Here is a 20,778-nt window from a genome sequence, read left to right as displayed (position 1 = left end):
CCTCTCCTCCTACCTCAGCATTTATTACATGAACACATGCTTACACTGCCTCCTGCCCTTTCCCTATGGCTCCCTTATCTTCTACAAAGCTTCCTCCTCTACCTGTTTCCTTTCATAGATTCATAGAATATCAGGGTTGGAAGGGACCCCAGGAGGTCATCTAGTCCAACCCCCTGCTCCTTTGGATCCCTTCTCCCTCTCACATTTGGGCCTGTTCCAGGCATCAAAGGGGAGCATGGAAGAAGTCTGCTATTTTTAGACCACTTGATCATATCTATTCAAATCCCTCCCACAACACTTATATCACAGCTTTTCCATAATTCCCCTCTGTGACGGTTTATGCCCTTAGGGTCAGGGCAGCGTGGCCTAACCGCCAGAGTCTATCAAGTAGCCCTTAGGTGCGGGGCAGTGGGGCCTAGAGGCCAGAGTCTATGGGGGTGGGGCGCCCACCAAGGGGTGTGGCAGCCCCGGTAAGGGGGTCCAGGCCCACCCAACTCCACCAGGCCCCGACCCTGGGCCCTAACGGTGGCATAGCAACTTGCCACTGACTCAGCGGGGGGTCCTACCAAAACACGCTGAGGTTTCCCGGGTGAGAGGTACCACTCCGTCACCTTCCCTGAGTCACTTCCTACCAGTGTCTGTGTTGGGGTCTACCATGAGATTTCGGATTCTCTGTGGTCAGCTGGGCCCGTCACCTCCTGTGGCTCCTCCAGTCGCCAGAGTTCAAACAGACCCGGGGAGGCTCTGATTCCTGGTGTAGTCAGGTGCTGTGGCTGGCCCTTTATACTGGCTTCCCTTTATACTGCTAGAGCATTTGGAGCATGCCCAGTCCCGCCGGGAAGGTGGGACTTCCACTGTCAATAATATGGGCTTAACCCTGTCTGGGCTAGTGCAATGTAAGCAGACTCCATCACACCCCCAAAGAAAGAAACTGAAATTAATAAAAAGTTAAGTATTTATAAAGTGGGACTTACAAGAAATATGCAAAACAAAACAGCTTCTATTGATCTGTTCACCATGCAGATCAATACATTCATACATTCCCACAGGAAGAGCAATCCATCCCAGTCCTTACTGCTCTCGCCACGCAGATGTGCTATTGTTTTTGTTGTGTTTTCAATCCAGTTTAGATTGTAAAAACCACAGAAGCCCTCTTCTTTCTTTAGTGCAGAGTCTCTCTTCTTTCATTCCTGTGCTAGAACTATGTTCTAGCTACAGTTGCCCCCAAGGGAGCCATCTGCTAGCCAAGAATAACCAGACTGCAGTGCACTACAATTAGGTCTCATAGACTTTAAGGTCAGAAGGGACTATTATGATCATGTAGTCTGACCTCCTGCACAACGCAGGCCATAGAATCTCACCTACCCACTCCTGACCTATGTTTGAGCTACTGAAGTCCTCAACTCAAGGTTTAAAGACTTCAAGGTGCAGAGACTCCTGCAGCAAGTGACCCATGCCCCACGCTGCAGAGGAAGGCAAAAAACTCCCAGGGCCTCTGCCAATCTCCCCTGGAAGAAAATTCCTTTCCGACTCCAAATATGGCAATCAGCTAAACCCTGAGCATGTGGGCAAGACTTACCAGCAAGATGACATCACACTGGGAGGGACTGCAAGCCCTTTGGAGGACAGGATTAGAATTCAAAATGATCTTGACAAATTGAAGAATTAGTCTGAAATCAATAAGATGAAACTCAGCAAAGACAAGTGCAAAGTACTGCATTTAGGAAGGAAAAAAAATACAAAATGGAGAATACTACTGCCCAGCTAGTTACTACAGAAAAGGATCTGGGGGTTATAGAGTAGCACAAACTGAATGAGTCAACATTGTGATGCTGTTGCATACAAGGCAAATGTCATTCAGGGATGTATTAACTGGAGTATTGTATGTAAGTCACAGGAGATAAATGTTCTGCTGTACTTGGCACTGGTGAGGCCTCAGCTGGATTATTGTGTCCAATGTATATGAAAGTGTATTCTCTTTATCATTAAAGTGTTAAATAATTGCACACAAAAACGAAATAATGAAAATCTTTATTAAAGTCCACTTAGTCCACTTAAAGTCCACTCAGTCCTACACTTCTTGTTCACCCAATTGCTAATACAAACAAGTTTGTTTACATTTATGGGAGATAATGCTGCCCACTTATTATTTGCAATGTCACCTGAAAGTGAGAACAGGCGTTCGCATGGCACTTTTGTAGCTGGCATTGCAAGGTATTTATGTGCCAGATATGCTAAACATTTGTATGCCCTTCATGCTTCGGCCACCATTCCAGAGGACATGCTTCCATGCTGATGATGCTCATTAAAAAAATAATGCATTAATTAAATTTGTGACTGAACTCCTTGGGGGAGAGTTGTATGTCTCCTGCTCTGTTTTACCTGCATTCTGACATATATTTCATGTTATAGCAGTCTTGGATGATGAAACAGCACATGTTGTTCATTTTAAGAACACTTTCACTGCAGATTTGACAACATGCAAAGAAATTACCAATGTGAAATTTCTAAAGATACAGCACTCAACCCAAGATTTAGGAATCTGAAGCGCCTTCCAAAATTTGAGAGGGATGAGGTGTGGAGCATGCTTTCAGAAGTCTTAAAAGAGCAACACTCTGATGTGGAAACTACAGAACCTGAACCACCAAAAAAGAAAATCAGCTGTCTGCTGGTGGCATCTGACTCAAATGATGAAAATGAACATGCATCAGTTCGTACTGCTTCGGATCATTATTGAGCAAAACCTGTCATCAGCATGGACACATGTCCTCTGGACTGGGGGTTGAAGCATGAAGGGACATATGAATCTTTATTGCATCTGGCATGTAAATATCTTGCGAAGCTGGATACAACAGTGCCATGCGAACGCCTGTTCTGACTTTCAGGTGATACTGTAAACAAGAATGACAGGTTTCAGAGGAACAGCCGTGTTAGTCTGTATTCGCAAAAAGAAAAGGAGTACTTGTGGCACCTTAGAGACTAACCAACTCTTTAAATAATCAAGTCGGGCTATTTCCTGCATAGATCCAGGGATCTATGCAGGAAATAGCCCGACTTGATTATGTAAAGAGTTGTCACTTTAGATGGGCTAGCACCAGCAGGAGAGTGAATTTGTGTGGGGGGGTGGAGGGTGAGAAAACCTGGATTTGTGCTGGAAATGGCCCACCTGTTGATCACTTTAGATAAGCTATTACCAGCAGGACAGTGGGGTGGGAGGAGGTATTGTTTCATATTCTCTGTGTGTATATAAAGTCTGCTGCAGTTTCCACGGTATACATCTGATGAAGTGAGCTGTAGCTCACGAAAGCTCATGCTCAAATAAATTGGTTAGTCTCTAAGGTGCCACAAGTACTCCTTTTCTTTTTGTAAACAAGAAGCAGGCATTATCTCCTACAAATGTGAACACACTTGTTTCTCTGAGTGATTGGCTGAACAAGAAATAGGACTGAGTGAACTTGTATGCGCTACAGTTTTACATTGTTTTGTTTTCGAATGAAGGTATTTTTGTACATAATTCTGCATTTGTAAGTTCAACTTTCATGATTAAGAGATTGCACTACAGTACTTCTAATGGGGGAATTGAAAAATACAATTTCTTTTGTTTTTTACAGTGCAAATATTTGTAATAAAAAATAAATATAAAGTGAGCACTGTACACTTTGTATTCTGTGTTGTAACTGAAATCAATATATTTGAAAATGTAGAAAACATCCAAAAATATTTAAATAAAAGGTATTCTATTATTAACAGCACAATTAATCGCACAATTAATATTTTTAATCACACGATTAATCGTGATTAATTTTTTTAATCACTTGACAACCCTAGTTCTTGACAAATCTATGTTGGCTGTTACTTATCACCTTATTATCCTCTACATTTGAACAAACTGATTGTTTAATAATTTGTTCCAGTAACTTTCTGATGATGTTCAGCTGATTGGTCTATAATTCCCAAGGTCCTCCTTTTTTCCCCTTGTTGAAAATAGGTACTATTTCTTCTCCAGTCCTATGGGACTTTATCCATTCTCTATCAGTTCTTGCAGATAATCACTAATGGTTCAGAGATTGCTTTGGTTTTATACATGTATTATGGTGAAGTCAGATATCTACCTACTCCTCTTATTCATACACAGCAGAAAGTATTTATTCAGTCATATTTTTATCTGAACAAGCAACAATTATATTGGAAATAAACCAAGAAATTCTTGTCATCAGCGGAAATCAGTGTAGTTTGCCAATATATTAATACTGCATGAACAAGTATTAGGTAAAGCTTTAACTCAAACCTTTACGACACATAACAGCACTCTAGAGAGACAAGCAGCCCCTTATGGGACTCATCAACAGCAGTAATAAGAGGGCATCCATCCCTTTATAAAACAGCTTAACTTGGCCCACTCAAAAGAATTTCAGAATAAATTGGCTGCTGAAGAAAAGAACATAAAGGAAGTTGGCAACCTAAAATACTTAAAGAGCTCAGGACCCTCAGAGGACCAATGCAGGCTGCTGGAATGGAACTGACTGAGCAGTATCTAAAATTGAACAGGTGCCTGTCGGCCTTGATATGAGAAATTGGACATGGATGAGGCCTCATTTCTTGGGAGCCACAATTAGGGAGGTAAATGGAGCAGCATGCTGGAAACAGAATGCCTGTACTAGCTAAGATAAGGGTTCCCTTTACAAAGATAAGGGTTGTCCTTTACAATGGACAAGATAACAATGGATAAAATAAGCCTGGAATGTAAGACAAGGTAATGAGTAAGTCATGCATGGATAGTGCATGGACAGAGCATGTTCTACACGGATGGGTTCTTATAAAGTGACCAAGCCAATCCCAGTACTTGTGATGCAATGTATAGGAAATGCAATGTAATGTGTAAATGTATATAAATGAAGAGGTTTGCTGTGTAACTTTGGATGTGTGGTATGTCCTGGACCCACTCCCTACACTTGAGCCTCATCAACTCAAGTATAGTTTTACTCTATGCCAATAAAGAAACCTCAGTGACAAGTTTGGAGTTGAGCTGAGTTTTTGGGAACCAAATGGAAAAAGTCTCAGAGGTTACTGAGTGGATAAGGTCTCAGAAGCCACCGCAACAGCCTTTTTATGAAAAAATAAAGTGGACAACTATTTGGCATAGCAACTTAGAGGGGGGAAAAAAAATCCTTCAAGAACCATCAAACCTGAGGATGGATCCCTGACTCAGGAGCAAATCACTTGAACTGAGATTAGGGAATCAGACCTTTCTATGTATTTCTTCAGAGAACACATAGTTGAAGTCTTTTTAGGTACGTGTATCCTATGGCTATAATTGTGAGAGCAACCCCTTTTTAAAACTACTCCCAATGCCCCTTTTCTGAGCCAAGTTCAGTGCAGGCAGAACTAGACAACTCTCATTGACTGCAGTGGGAATTGTGCTTGCTCACAGTGGGTTGAATTTTATCCTGGATGTCTTACTGAACTAAATCTTACAATATGGTTGTACAAACACAGCCTTATTTGAATGATATTATTATATATTATAGGAAGCCCTCAGAAAAGTAAGAGTACGACAGAGTACAGAAGCACCCTGGCTAATGACTAGCCATTGAGGATTTTTAATGCTGAAACAATTCCAATCAGCTCTGCTTTTTCCCTAGGTAGTGCTTAGGCAATCCACTCAGTACCTTCCATCTAAACCCATGCTAGTAGCAGACCAATCAATACTGATTTGGTGTTATGCCAACAATGCTTATTCTAACACTGTCTCAAAAGCTCCAAATTCAATGCAAGGGGTTCACCATTTCTGAATATAGCTCATACTGTACATAGGTGTTTTAAATCATATTATTATATTTTATAACAGTCCCATCAGCGAGGTGAAATAAATTTGTTCTTTTCTCCAGAAGGATTAATGATATGCTTCCTTTTCTACTGCACTGGAAAGCTTAGAATTTCTAAGATCATATGTAAGCATTTCACAGAGCCCTGGAGAGGGCTTTTAGATGGTAGGTGAAAGCATACATGTTGGTCCCTGAACCTTCCTTTCTTGCAGTCGTTAGCCTTGTGTCAAAATACAGTCCTTGTTCCCAATCCCTGAAACATTGTCACTCAGATGAAAAATTGTGGGTTTTTCCGTGACATCACTTTTCTACCGTTACTTTGATTGCTGCTTGTTACTAGCCTTATGTTCCAGTGCATAAATCACTGGTTCTGCTCCAGGTTTTCTCTTCTTTTTGAATTTGCACAGTGATTGTATTTGGAATTGATTCAAACCAATTAACTCAAATATTTTTTGCTAGTGCCTGATATTTAAGCTGAGCTGGGTGTGTGGGTCTGGATTCAGGGCTAAAACAAAATGCCTTATTTATCAGTTTGTCATTTGTTATATTTGTCATAGTAGATTACAGAAAGTGCTAAATGTACAGAATTATGCATGTGCTACTCAGCTGTCTAATATGGAGGATAGATTGGACATGTTGTGGTTCTATGCAATAATTTATATTCAATACAAACCAGAGATGTACCCAAGCCAAAACCCTAGATCTAAACCATCTTGAACTCCGGAGAAATCTGGATCTGAATTAGAACTTCACAGCTGGTCACTATAATGAGTTGAACCAAAGTTCCAGATCTGAGCATTCTCAAGCTCTGGGGAAATTTAGATCAGGATTTGAATCTCAAACTGGGAACCTTACATATTGAATAATACCTCTTTGCCTCAGTTTCCCCACCTAGAAAATACATACTTTAATCACAGATGTGTTGTGAGGTTCATTAATTCAAGGCTTCCTAAACATTTTCATAAAGTGGACTATCTGTTAGTAGTGAGGCTATTCTCATGAGCCACCTTCTCTTATTGCCTTTCAATCAAACTTAGATTTGGAATTGTACATTAACCGCTGAAATTTGTATGAATTCTGTTAATGTGAATAAATATTAGAGTGGAGTGACTTTCACCATTTGGAAAAAAAAAATATCCCTTCTTACTGCTCCTATGTGTTTTTCTCCTCCTGTCTGTCCATGCTTTCATTCCTTTCCTCTTCCCCTTCCACTCAAAATCAGATGACCTCTCAAAGTCAATGGTCAGCCCAAATGCACAATCAAGCTCCCTCCTTAGGCAAAATCAGTCCTTCTTACTGCACAATTCAAAATCAGTTCAAACCCACCCATCCACCTCAGCACATTTATAACTGATATCTCCACAATCAAAATCAATTCCTGTCCCCAATCAAATTTTTTCACAAATCAGCTTCACAAATGGATTTCATCAGTCTCCACAATCAAAAGCAATTGCCCGTCCATTCAGCTAAACTCTTCTCCCACCATATATTAAATTCCACCTACACTTGGCAAATTCAGGAAGTAACTGGTACTAGAACAAAAACTGAACTTTATGGATGTTAGCTTTTTCATCCTAAAGTTGTTGTTTTTTTTTAATCTTTCCTTTATTTTTTCCTGGATGAGGCCTTATAGTGTAAGGACTGGATCCGTTCTGTTCGTTTGTGGGGACTACCAGTCTGACAGAGATTGGTCTATAGCAGCTGGAAAGGATCTGCAACCTTCTACCACCTTCTGGAGCAGGGAGACCTATATAAGGTCAGCCTGGGTTGCTCAGGTTAGAGAGTGACTGGTGGGAACAGAAGATGCTGGGGGCAGCTGTTACAGCTGATAGTCCCCACAAAAAAATGTGAAGTGGGATGTTGCGAGACTCCTAAAAGTTGATCTTTTTAATAAAAAGGGGACATCTAAGAAATTAAAAGGCAACAAATTTAAAACTAATAAAAAGCAATACACAATCTGTGAAACTCACTGCCACAAGGTATCATTGAGCTCAAGTGCTTAATAAGATTTTTAAAAAGTTGTGCATTTATACGAATAATGAATGAGAAGATCCCCAATTAGTTTAGTCCACATAAAATTTCATAAGGGATACAAACCTTCACAATTCAGGGCATAAATCAACCACCAATCTGAAATTAGGAAGTAACTTCCTCTACAGGCATGTTATTACATAATTGTTCATTATGGGTTTTTTGACAATTTCCTCTGAAGTATCTGGTAACGGCTATTGTCAGATCACTGGTCGATCTGGTATCGCAGTTCATATTAGTAATATGATTTATTAATTGTTTTTTGTGATTTAAGTTTACTCATATTTATTTATTGGACCCTATTCTCTATTATTGCAACTCTTTCCCCTTTCATCATGATGACCTTAGTGAAGTTTACTCTTTTCTATCCTATCATAAACCCTCCTGAACTTTAAACAACTTTTCATTTTCCAGGAAACTAAGGGTATGCCTACACTACGAAATTAGGTCGATCTTATAGAAGTCAATTTTTAGAAATCGATTTTATACAGTTGATTGTGTATGTCCACACTAAGCGCATTAAGTCGGTGGAGTTCGTTCACAGTACCGTGGCTCGTGTCGACTTTCGGAGCGTTGCACTGTCGGTAGCTATCCCACAGTTCCCGCAGTCTCCGCTGCCCATTGGAATTCTGGGTTGAGCTTCCAATGCCTGATGGGGCAAAAACATTGTCACGGGTGGTTTTGGGTACATGTTGTCAGTCGTCCCTCCCTCTATGAAAGCAACGGCAGACAATTGTTTCGCACCTTTTTTCCATGCAGACACCATACTGCTGTCAGCAGACGGCGCAGTAGGACTGCTAACCATCGTCGTCATCCACCGCTTCCGCTGCGACTCTTCTCTCCTGCTCTCCTGGTGCCATGAATCCACCTCTCAGGTCCTCTCATCGTTCTGTAGAAACATCTATTCTCGTGGCATCTGTCGTCATCCTCCGCTTCCGCTGCAACTCTGCTCTCCTGCAGACGCCATACCACAGCAAGTATGGAGCCCGCTCAGCTCACCACTACTGTTGTGAGCATTGCAAACACCTCACGCATTATCTTGCAGTATGTGCAGAACCTGCAAAAGTAGGTGAGGAGGTGACAATAGCGTGATCACAATAGTGATGAGGACATGGACACACATTTCTCTCAAAGCCCGGGCCATCATGGTGGTAATGGGGCAGGTTCATGCCATGGAACGCCGATTCTGGGCCCAGAAAACAAGCATAGACTGTTGGGATCGCATAGTGTTGCAGGTCTGGGATGATTCCCAGTGGCTGCAAAACTTTCACATGCGTAAGGGCACTTTCATGGAGCTTTGTGACTTGCTTTCCCCTGCCCTGAAGCACAAGAATACCAAGATGAGAGCAGCCCTCATAGTTGAGAAGCGAGTGGCGATAGCCCTCTGGAAGTTTGCAACATCAGACAGCTACCGGTCAGTTGGGAATCAATTTGGAGTGGGTAAATCTACTGTGGGGGCTGCTGTGATCCAAGTACCCAAGGCAATCACTGAGCTGCTGCTATCAAGGGCAGCGACTCTTGGAAATGTGCAGGTCATAGTGGATGGCTTTGCTGCAACGGGGTTCCCTAACTGTGGTGGGGCGATAGATGGAACGCATATCCCTATCTTGGGACCGGACCACCTTGGCAGCCAGTACGTAAACCACAAGGCGTACTTTTCAGTGGTGCTGAAAGCAATGGTGGGTCACAAGGGATGTTTCACCAACATCAACGTGGGATGGCCAGGAAAGGTGCATGACACTCGTATCTTCAGGAACTCTGGTCTGTTTGAACAGCTGCAGGAAGGAACTTACTTCCCAGACCAGAAAATTACCATTGGGGATGTTGAAATGCCTTTAGTTATCCTTGGGGACCCAGCCTATCCCTTAATGCCATGGCTCATGAAGCCATACACAGGCACCCTAGACAGTAGTAAGAAGCAGTTCAACTATAGGCTGAGCAAGTGCATTTGGACATTTAAAAGCTCGCTGGCACAGTTTACTGACTAGGTTAGACCTCAGCGAAACCAATATTCCCATTGTTATTCCTGGTTGCTGTGTGCTCCACAGTATCTGTGAGAGTAAGGGGGAGATGTTTATGCCGGGGTGGAAGGTTGAGGCAAATAGCCTGGTGGCCGATTATGCACAGCCAGACACCAGGGTGATTAGAAGAGCACAGCTGGGTGCCCTGCGCATCAGAGAAGCTTTGAAAACCAGTTTCATGACTGGCCAGGCTATGGTGTGACAGTTCTGTTTGTTTCTCCTTGATGAAAACCTGCCTCCTTGGTTGACTCTACTTCCCTGTGAGCCAACCGACCTCCCCCCTTCGATCACCACTTTCAGAGGCAATAAAGTCATTATTGTTTCAAAATCATGCATTCTTTATTAATTCATCACACAAATAGGGGGAAAACTCACAAGGTAGCCCAGGAGGGGTGGGTGAGGAGGGAAGCACCGGGTGAGGTGGTGGATGAGGGGAGGAGGGAAGGTCAAGGCCACACTACAGTTCAAAACTTATTGAATGCCAGCCTTCTGTTGCTTGGGCAGTCCTCTGGGGTGGAGTGGCTGGGTGCCCGTAGCCTCCGCCCCCCCCCGGTGTTCTTGGGCATCTGGATGAGGAGGTTATGGAACCTGGGGAGGAGGACAGGCGGGTTATACAGGAGCTGCAGCAACCGTGTGTGCTCCTGCTGCCTTTCCTGAAGCTCCACCAGATGCCTGAGCATGTCAGTTTGCTCCCCCATTAGACTCAGCATTGCATCCTGCCTCCTTTCATCGTGCTCCTCCCTCCTCTCATCACATTCATTTAATGCTTTCCTGGTATCTGCCATTGTTTGCCTCCATGCATTCTGCGGAGCTCTTTCAGTGCGGAAGGACTGCATGAGCTCTGAGAACATTTAATCACGAGTGCATTTTTTTCGCCTTCTACTCTGTGCTAGCCTCTGGGACGGAGATGATAGGGGGAGCATAGAAACATTTGCAGCTGTGGGAGGAAAAAAAGGGAGAGTAGTATTTAAAAAGATACATTATAGAGAACAAAGGGAAGACTATTTCACACTGAATCAAGTGATTCACATTACATAGCACATGTGCTTTTGGTACAAGGTCATATTTTACCTCTTTATATTGAGTGCCTGCCAGTTTGGTGTGAGACATCACACACGCTCGGCTGGGCAACAGAATTCAGCTTGCAGGTAGCCATGGTAAGGCAAAGGGTTTTGGCTTCTTCAACCTTCATAACATGTGGGAACGGTTTCAAACAGCAGCGCCCTCCTTTCCCATACCAAGCAAAGCCCGTTGGGTTGGCCATTTAAAAGGAGCGGCTGTGGTTTTAGGGTGAATGTGCAGCACAACTCAACCGCACCGCCCCCATTCTCTGGGATGATTGCTTCACACACACACCACGTGGCTAGTATCACGGAAGATCCCTGTCAGCCAAATGCAAACAGCTCAGCATGAACAGGCCTCCCTGCACAGCGTGGCTAACAGCGGGGATGATTTCTTTTCAGCCAAAGGCAAAGCCCAGCAGGAACGGGCACCTCTGAATGTCCCCTTAAACAAATTTACCATGTTTGAACCAGGTGACCATGAAGGATATCAATGAATTCCTGACGCTAACACAAAGAGATAAAGAACGGATGTTGCTTGAATGCCACCAAAGTCCAGGCCCATTCGCTGCAATACTTTGTTCTGCAATGATTCCAGACTACTTGCTACTGGCTTGGCATGGTAAAAGTGTCCTACCATGGAGGACGGAATAAGGCTGATCTCCCCAGAAACCTTCTGAAAAGGCTTTTAGAGTACCTCCAGGAGAGCTTCATGGAGATGTCTCTGGAGGATTTCTGCTCCATCCGAAATACGTTAACAGACTTTTCCAGTAGCTATACTGGCCATAAACGCATCCCAAGTCTTCAGGGCAAATTAATCATTAAACATGCTTGCTTTTAAACCCTGTATTATATTTACAAAGGTACACTCACCAGAGGTGCCTTCTCCGGCTTCACGGTCCAGGAGCCCGCCTTGGGAGAGTTGGGAGGGTATTGGCTCCAGGGTGATGAAGAGTTCCTGGCTGCCAGGGATAAGGGATTCTCTGCTTGCCTGCTGTGCACTATCCTCAACCTCCTCCTCCTCCTCTTCCTCATCCACAAAATCCTCCTCCCTGTTGCGTGAGACTCCCCCTTTGCAGGTGTCCACGGACAGTGGTGCGGTAATGGTAGGGGGGATCCCTAGAATTGCATTCAGCTCATCATAGAAGCAGCATGTATGGGGCTCTGACCTGGAGCAACCATTTGCATCCTTTGTTTTTTGGTAGGCTTGCCTCAGCTCCTTAACTTTCATGTGGCACTGCTGTGTGTCCCTGTTGTAGCCTCTGTCCATCATGCCCTTGGAGATTTTGGTAAATATATTGGCATTTCATCTTTTGGAACGGAGTTCTGCCTGCACAGATTCTTCTCCCCATACAGCAATCAGATCCAATGTCTCCCGTTCGCTCCATGCTGGAGCTTGTTTGCGATTCTGGGACTGCATGGTCACCTGTGCTGATGAGCTCTGCATGGTCACCTGTGCTGATCAGCTCGCCACACTGGCCAAACAGGAAATGAAATTCAAAAGTTCCCGGGGCTTTTCCTGTCTACTTGGCCAGTGCATCTGAGTTGACAGTGCTGTCCAGAGCAGTCACAATGGAGCACTCTGGGATAGCTCCCGGAGGCCAATATCGGGGGCGGAATTGCGTCCACACTACCCCAAATTCGACCCAGCGAGGTCAATTTTAGCACTACTCCCCTCTCCGGGGAGGAGTACAGAAATCGATTTTAAGAGCCCTTTAAGTCGACAAAACAGGCTTGGTTGTGTGGATGGGTGAAGGGTTAAATCGACCTAACACTGCTAAATTCGACCTAAACTCGTAGTGTAGATCAGGCTAAGTTTGCAGAGTAAAAACTGCTATGTTAACTGAAGGAAACAGCTCAGATTTTCAACAGAGATTAGTGATTTTAAGTGTGCACATTAAACTACTTTGAGATACTTATTTGTTTAGTTGCAGGGCCCCCAAATGTGTCTGCTTTCAGCAACCAGCCTGCTACAGGATTGCTTGTTCAATTCACAATATGTTCACTAATGTCCAATTCAGTACAGTACAACATCAGGAAAACAATTACCACTTCACGTTCCCATGAGCCTGCTTTTGTCAGGCAATATATCTTCAACTTCCATCATTGACAGGCAGTTTGTAACCCAAGAAAATACATCATAAGTAGTCACTTTAGTAAACCAGGGCATATTTACTTAGTAAATGTAATATCAGTTTTCAAAAGAAAGCAAAAAGAACAATGCTGACCATTAGGGTCATAAGAAGTCTACCCCTTTGTAGAACTGCTACATTCTCTGGCATCTTTTTTTCCTTCCTTTTTGTGGTGCTCAGGTCAACCTGGCCCATCAGGCAGTGGCATGGTGACACCTAGAGCTGTGGGAATTGGTACTTAGCCAGAGGGCCAAGACACCTTAGTGACTATCTGGTGCACTCCCTGGGGCTGGTGAGAAATCACCATTCACACCCTTGGTATCAATGGGGAAATCAGAGTCATTTTTAGTGATCATGGAGGGCAGGGGCTGAGAAATCCTCCAGGACTAACCCAGGGCTCTTTGCTGTGAGTAATGGCTTCTCTGTCCTGGTATCTCTGCAGTGGTATCTCCTCCGCCCCCTCCCTTGGGAGCCTATCCCACAGCCGAACTGTTCTCAACACTCAGAGCTTTTCAGCAGGACTCCCCTAAACTCCCCCTTCCTCAGCTGCAGGCTACGATGGTTCCTCCTGCCTCCATCTTCTGAGATGGCAAAGAGCTTTCTTCCTTCAGTTACGGCATTGTCTTGAGGGCTTCTATAGATTCTGGGACTGAGTCTTCCCTTTTCTAAGGCACATGCGTTCAGCTCGTGCCAAACCCCTGTCACAGCGGCGGGGACCAGCCCCTCTGCAGTTCAGCTTCGCTGTGGATAAATCTCTCTCTTACGCTAACGTATTTGGCAGCCAGTGCTAGAATTCTAGAGGGCCAGCCCAGCGGCTTCCCACTTGGGATTTATTCAGTCCTTAATCAGGTAGACCTGTCCTTGCAATCAGTGAGTAAAGGCTGAGTAAATGCTCAGCGTGAGGAACACAGCAAATAGCTGCAATCAGTGGTGGTGTCTCCTCACTCATCTGGTTTGTGTGCATGGAGAGGGGGGTTCTGGCTAGGTGCAGAGCTGAGCATCCTGCCCTCTGCTCACTGGTGCAAGGTGGGGGGGGGGCAGGTCCCTGGCTCTGCTTCCTCCCTGGCCTTCCCCCCCAATGGGCCATTAACCAGTGACACCCCCCCCCATACTAAGTCCACAGTATGAACCACAGAGCGCCGGGGAGCAACGCAGTCTCTTCTGCCTGAAACTGGCTCTCTAGCTGGAGCTGTAAGACTCACATCCTTGTGGACTGGGCAGAGAGCGGGATCCACAACACACTGACCAGTGGGCTCAGGCTGCTCAGAGATCACTGAGTATTTAAGCAAGGGTTCTGCTTTAGCCTGTGACTAGGGGCTGATTAGGGGTCTGGAACACATGAGTTATGAGGAGAGGCTGAGGGAGCTGGGATTGTTTAGCCTGCAGAAGAGAAGAATGAGGGGGGATTTGATAGCTGCTTTCAACTACCTGAAAGGGGGTTCCAAAGAGGATGGCTCTAGACTGTTCTCAATGGTAGCAGATGACAGAACGAGGAGTAATGGTCTCAAGTTGCAGTGGGGGAGGTTTAGATTGGATATTAGGAAAAACTTTTTCACTAAGAGGGTGGTGAAACACTGGAATGCGTTACCTAGGGAGGTGGTAGAATCTCCTTCCTTAGAGGTTTTTAAGGTCAGGCTTGACAAAGCCCTGGCTGGGATGATTTAACTGGGAATTGGTCCTGCTTCGAGCAGGGGGTTGGACTAGATGACCTTCTGGGGTCCCTTTCAACCCTGATATTCTATGATTCTATGATTCTAAGTCTAACTTCTACACCTGGTAAAATAATACAGCTATCATTGAGAGATAATCACTCAACACTTTGATGATAGTGGAAGCATGAGCAATAAGCACTATGAATTTATGACGAATAAATCTTGTCACACAAACTTGATTGCTCTTTTTTGACAGATTTATAAACATGATGGATGAAGGGAAGGCTGTAGATGTAATATACTAGGGTTTTGGAAAGGATTCATACTATTTATTATGAAAACTGGCTTTATAGGAATACTATGACTGCCCCCACTGCAGGGTGTTGCAGTGGTACACCAGTCCCCTAAATGTCTGGCAGTGTGCTCCGTGTCCCAGAGGCAAACGCTGTACGTGCATTAAGCACTAGGCTCTAGCCCGCCGTGGGTCAACATTAACATTGGTCAGAGTCTGGGGAAGTAACAGGATTATTTTACTGGAGTTGACAGAAATAAATGGGCCAATTACTGTAGACACATTAATCAACCCAGTGGTAGCTAACCCAGTCCTTGGCGTAGCCCAGTAGTGGGGTATAGAAGTAACCAGTGGGTCCTGCAAACAACACATGGAATTGTGTCATGTATCCTACTTCCAAGTATCCTCCTTCTGCTACTAATAGTGCTCTGCCAGCAAACTATTTCGCTGCCTGCAAGCCAGCCTTCCTTACACTGTCAACTCCCAAACTGCTGCTTCTGTTTACACATGGCCTTGCTCTCTCTCTGGCCTTGTCTACACTATGGGGGGTAAGTCGACCTAAATTACGAAACTCCAGCTATGTGAATAACATAGCTGGAGTCAATGTAACTTAGGTCGACTTATTGCAGTATCTACGCAGCACTGGGTCAACGGGAGACACTCTTCCATCAACTAGATTCTTCACTAGATCCGCTAAATCGACCGCCAGTGCATCGATCCCCACAGCATCGATCCCCATAAGTGTAGACATGCCCTCTCTCTCTCTGACTGGCCCCTCTGAGCTCAGGAGGCTGTTACTTCCTTTTCCTATACTCTCTACAGGCAGTATATTGAATGGAGTAACATAGTGCCATCTAATGGCTAGATCCCTAGTTCTGCCAGCATGGGGGAGAGATACCCAGTAATGAGCTAGCACTGCAGGTTCATTACAACACCCTAATATACATTGAAAACTGGCTGAAAGACTGTAAACAAATGCACTGAGTTAGGAGAGGTATTTAATAGGGTACTGCAGGATTTGGTGGCAGGTCTGTTTGTTTGTTAACATCTTCATCAATAATCTGGAAGGGGGAGTAAATTGCATCAGGTCACTGACCTTTATAGATAACAGTAAATTGCAAAGAGCTGCAAATGATAGTGAGGACAGAGAAATTTTAAATGGGATTTAAAGAGTTTACTAAAATATACAGAAAATAACAAAATGAGAGTTAATATGGAATTATGCAAATTGATAAATCTAAAGACTAATAATCCAAAGCAGTTAGTTAATGCAAGGGAGTAACCTGGAAAGCAGTAATGCCAAAAGAGACCTAGGTGTGAAAAGAGACAGCAGGCCAGACATGAGTTTGCAATATGATATGGCTGGGAAAAAAGGCCAGTGCAGTTTAGCTCTGTATATGGAAAGGTATCACAGCATGGAGTAGGAAGGTCAAACTCCTTCTCTTTGTGACCCTGGATTTAAGCATTCAACTGTGGTCACCATATTTTCAGAAGGACATTGACAAATGGAAGGAAATTCAAAGAGCCAAAAAAAATAATCAGCAGGCTGGATGGATTGATTTATAAGGAAAATGTTAAAAAGTTAAATTCATATAACTACCCATTTTCATATAGACCTTTCCCCTTTCTTAGCCCAGGCTCTGAGAATAAGAGAGTGGGCACCCAAGGGACTTACATTCTGCTCACTGAAAAGGAAGACACCTTTGCTTATTCCTTGTGCCAAAACACAGTCTTTACTCATGCTTATGTTTGAGCAAAATATCCTTGCACTCCTTGCTGAGCAGCACTACACAGGAATTTGCAGGGTCCAAGCCAATAACTGTCTACAGATATTTCATGGGTGTGTAAACCAGGCATCAAGTGGAATTATTTAGGATGGGACTAGGGGATGTAAATTAGAAGTAAACAGTTAAATTAAAAGGAAAATTCAGATTGAATATCAAGAGAAATTTCCTGACAGTGAGATCCTTTATAGGCTGTGGAACAAGGGAAGCAGATAAAACCCCATCACTTTAGACACAGAAAACTAGACTAGACAAAACATTAGGGGAAAAGCACAGACATGGAGATGGCTGGGCCTGGATGACTTAACAGGGATTTTTTTTAATCTCTGACTGATTATTGATACCCCTGTACAGGATACAGAGGTATCAATAATCAGGGGTTGCAATACACTTTAAACATGCTGATCAATGCTTGGGTAGCAGAACAGTTAAAATACATTGGAGGGAGGTGTAATGACCGGGGCCTGGGCACTCAGAACAGAGGGTCAAAACCAAAGCCAGCATCAGGTTCCAAGCCGAAGGTCAGAGCCAGAAGGAGGGGGAGAAGAATCAGGTGCCAAGCCAGGGACAACATCAAGTAGTAAGCCGGGGTCAGAGCCAGAGACAAAGTCAGGGGTAAGGTGAAGAAGCAGGGGCCTGGAGGAGGGAAGGACAGCAACGACTGGGAGTAGACAGGAGTATGGAATGAGAGGACAGGAACCAGGAGCAGGCAGGGAAGGAAGTCTCAGGAGTCTGGGAAGCAAGAAGGGTCCATGCTAGCAGTCAGACAAAGATTCCTCTAGCTGCTCAGACAACTTCCTGTTGTTACTTCCTGGTTTACTTCCTGTAGTACTCCTTAGCCAATTGGGAGTCTGAATGGTTCCCCCAGTCGGGAGCTTTGGAGGCAGGGCCCTCTGAAAGCTAAATGTTACTCAGGTGAGCTGTTGGGTGGCAGTCATGGCCCAAGTGCTACCTGAGGACCTGTGGATCTGGGTTCAAGGCCTGTGAGCCCTCACAGGAAGAGGGATAGACATATGTTGTATTCCCACACCATGAAGACACCAGAAGGAAATTCTCATAAATGAAGAGCTGCTGGTCATGTTAGCAGCCATCCCCCCAGCGCCTCCACCCTCACCAGCAGCCCTGCTGATCAACTTCTCCCCCTCCTGCCCGCTGCAGATCAGCTGTTCCGCAGCATGCAGGACGCGCTGGAAGGGAGGAGGAGAAGCGGGGACGGGGAGAGGACGGGGAAGAGATGTGGTGGGAATAGGTGGGGCAGGGGGCTTGGAGGAAGGGGTGGACTGTGGGCGGAGCTTGTCAAGCACCCCCCCAGGTAGAGAGGAAGTTGGAGCCTATGGCAGCCATATCCTCTTCTTTCTCCCAATAGGTCAAATAAGAAACAGCATGGGTTTTCCTGCTTGTTGTGCAATCTTTTCATGATTTGGGGTGAATATGGGGTAGGGAAGTTTAGGAAGAAGCTAAGGAGGGGTGATGAATATATAGTAGATAATCTGACACACATGCACACATTTATTTAAGCACCTGTGACACCCTCGGATACTTGAATAGGAGAAGTGTTCCAGCACATGCTTTGTCTTGTGTCTGATATCAGCGAATGAAAGGCCACAATTACCTTGACAACAGGACCATACTGTTGCTGCTCCCCCCGCCCTCCCCACACACCATTTGTATGCTCTGTGCAAAGTCCAGGAATAATTGCAGTCTCTGGGCTAATGCAGAAACTAGTCTCTGTCTGAGTCCCTGGGAGCACTCATCACCCCCAAATGGAGTGGGAAGGGCAGACAGAGTTTGGGTCAGGACACCTATGCTATAATTGGATTTAAATTCCTAAAGGACAGCAGTGCAACTCAATGCCATATTGAGCATGGAGTTGTGACTACTAGGCATGTGCTAGCCCCCAAACTATTGTATAATATTTTTCCTTACAGATATATAACTCCTTGAGTCATAAGGTGCACTAGTCTAGGAGACACGGCTAAATATTTTAAAGATGTTTCCTATATAGTCAGTAAATTGCAGATTGAGCACCACTGGGGAGGGGGAAGGAGAGGGTTGGTGCAAACAGCCAATAAGCACAGTGGAGAGAGAAAGTGCAGAGAGACTAACATTAATGTGGATTAAGGTATAGTGTAAGTTTAAATAAAGCACAATCGCTATTTCTGAATAACTCTCTATCTAGATACTCTTATTTGAAAATAAGAGTGCCTTGTTCCTGTTTAGCTTAATCCACTTTCAGAGTGGGTTAAACTAAACAGGAACAAGGCATGCTTATTCTGGAATAAGTGTCTAAACGCACAGAGTTATTCAGGATTAGAACTATTCCATGTTTAGACAATCAGGTCATAAATCCTCAAACATACTGATGCTGTCTAATATATGCCCTAGGTCACCTTAAGTAAAACAAGAATTAGGATTCCAGTCAGGTAAAGAGTGCAGATTAGATCATTTATTACCTGCAGATGCCAGGACATTAAAACACTCAAGCATTTCCTCAGAAAGCAGTGAATGAGGCAGTTCCTTAATACAATTACCTCTGTATAATTGGAAACTAAATCAATGATGACTGTATGATTGGAATATTACTTTAAATAATTTCATTTTTATTACACTATTTTGTTGGTACATTCTACCACCAAATAGGTTATTCATTTTCCTGTTGATTTTGATTTGTGTGTGCATATTAAAAAAAAACACAAATTTTCAACCTTTCTAATTTTCTAGAGTACATTGTGCATTGCTGTAATTACTTAATCTGAATTATATTAAAACGAAAGATACTTGCTGCATAACTGTGTGGACAGCAGAGCTCCTTGGCAGCTAAGAGGCAAACAAGAACTTTCTCCCCATCTCTAGACTGCAATCTTATCAGGGGAGCCTTGCTCCTCCTTCCAGAGATGGGGAGGCTGCCAGTGGCCTCCTTCACCTTCTCCTGAAAACAGCAGTTTCAATGTTGTGCCTGGGTAGAAATACAAAAATGTTGAAAGTGAATACAGCAAATTTGACATGACTTGTTTTTTAAACTCAGCATGATTTTGTGCTTTGTGGAAGTCAGGGACAGTTCAATAACAGAGAAACAAACACCCTTTTACTTATTACAATGTTATCAAGTTAACTCCTTGGCAGCAGGAGCAGAATTTTTCTTGTATAATGTCCACTGCTGGCAAAAACTGCATGGAAAAGGCAGTTTAAAAGAATTACAAGCAAATTCTTTTCAAAACGAAAACTAGTCCATTGAGCAGAAGAGTTTGTTTGTGCCAGGGACAATCACAGCCGATGGATATAGCCATAGCATCAGTCATTTTTCAGTGTGAATAAAGAAGGGGACAGTGCAGTGTTCCTCTTGTGGCTTCTAAAATTCTATCACAAAGCAGCTGAATTGTCCTCACAAATCCTTTTAGTGATTTCAAATATGCTAGCCTCAGGAAAGACAATTCTTGTCTTGAAGGGGTTTTAAAATCTAAGGTTTAAAGTACACAACATTTAAATAAGAAAGAAATCCTTAGGGTCACAAATCCAAAAAATCCCAGTCCTGGTCCCAGGGCTACAAAGTGGGTGGGACCAGCTAGGAAGGGCCTGGGCCCAGGGCCTGTAAAAAATGCATTGTTTCTGACTCTGCTGGGCAGAATTTAAAGCTGCTCTCCCTGATGGAGAATGGCAGCAGCTACATGCTCCTGTGGGAGAGTAGGAATGGCCCACCATCATACTGATAGATGTGAATAAAGTCCTACCTCTTTTCTGTTATAAAATTAGTGCCATCATGGTGCCACACTTTGTAAGAAATCCTGTCCTGTGCTAACAAACTAGGAGAAAGAGAGATCACATGGATATGCTTGCTCTCCCATTAATAGTAGAATACAGTCTTTCTCAAGAGGTTAAGAAAAGGAAGTACCTATTGCATCTTGGCCTCATGAGGGCATGGTCTGTCAGCTATGGAGCACATCAAGCTACACTGTGGTCAGCAGCTCATTTGCCACATCTGT

At 44.0% G+C, this 20,778-nt stretch overlaps 1 protein-coding gene and 1 long non-coding RNA gene across 2 annotated transcripts in view; one reads left to right on the top strand and one right to left on the bottom strand.

Moving 5' to 3' along the window:
- AGPS (alkylglycerone phosphate synthase) overlaps positions 1–1,608 on the bottom strand; it is a 157,781-nt gene extending 156,173 nt beyond the window's left edge. Inside the window, exon 1 of the mRNA XM_075117975.1 lies at positions 1,580–1,608. Within this exon, the coding sequence (XP_074974076.1) occupies positions 1,580–1,593 (14 nt within the window). The 5' untranslated portion in view covers positions 1,594–1,608. The remainder of the gene's footprint in view (positions 1–1,579) is intronic.
- Positions 1–10,205, top strand: part of LOC142068553 (uncharacterized) — a 28,475-nt gene extending 18,270 nt beyond the window's left edge. The window contains exon 2 of the long non-coding RNA XR_012664391.1: positions 8,616–10,205. This is a non-coding gene — a long non-coding RNA (uncharacterized LOC142068553). The remainder of the gene's footprint in view (positions 1–8,615) is intronic.
- The last annotated feature ends 10,573 nt before the right edge of the window (positions 10,206–20,778 follow it).

The sequence above is a fragment of the Caretta caretta genome, chromosome 11, assembly GCF_965140235.1.
Source record: "Caretta caretta isolate rCarCar2 chromosome 11, rCarCar1.hap1, whole genome shotgun sequence".
Taxonomy (NCBI): Eukaryota; Metazoa; Chordata; order Testudines; family Cheloniidae; genus Caretta; species Caretta caretta.
Note: the sequence above shows the minus strand (reverse complement) of the source record. Positions and strands in the feature narration are given on the sequence as shown.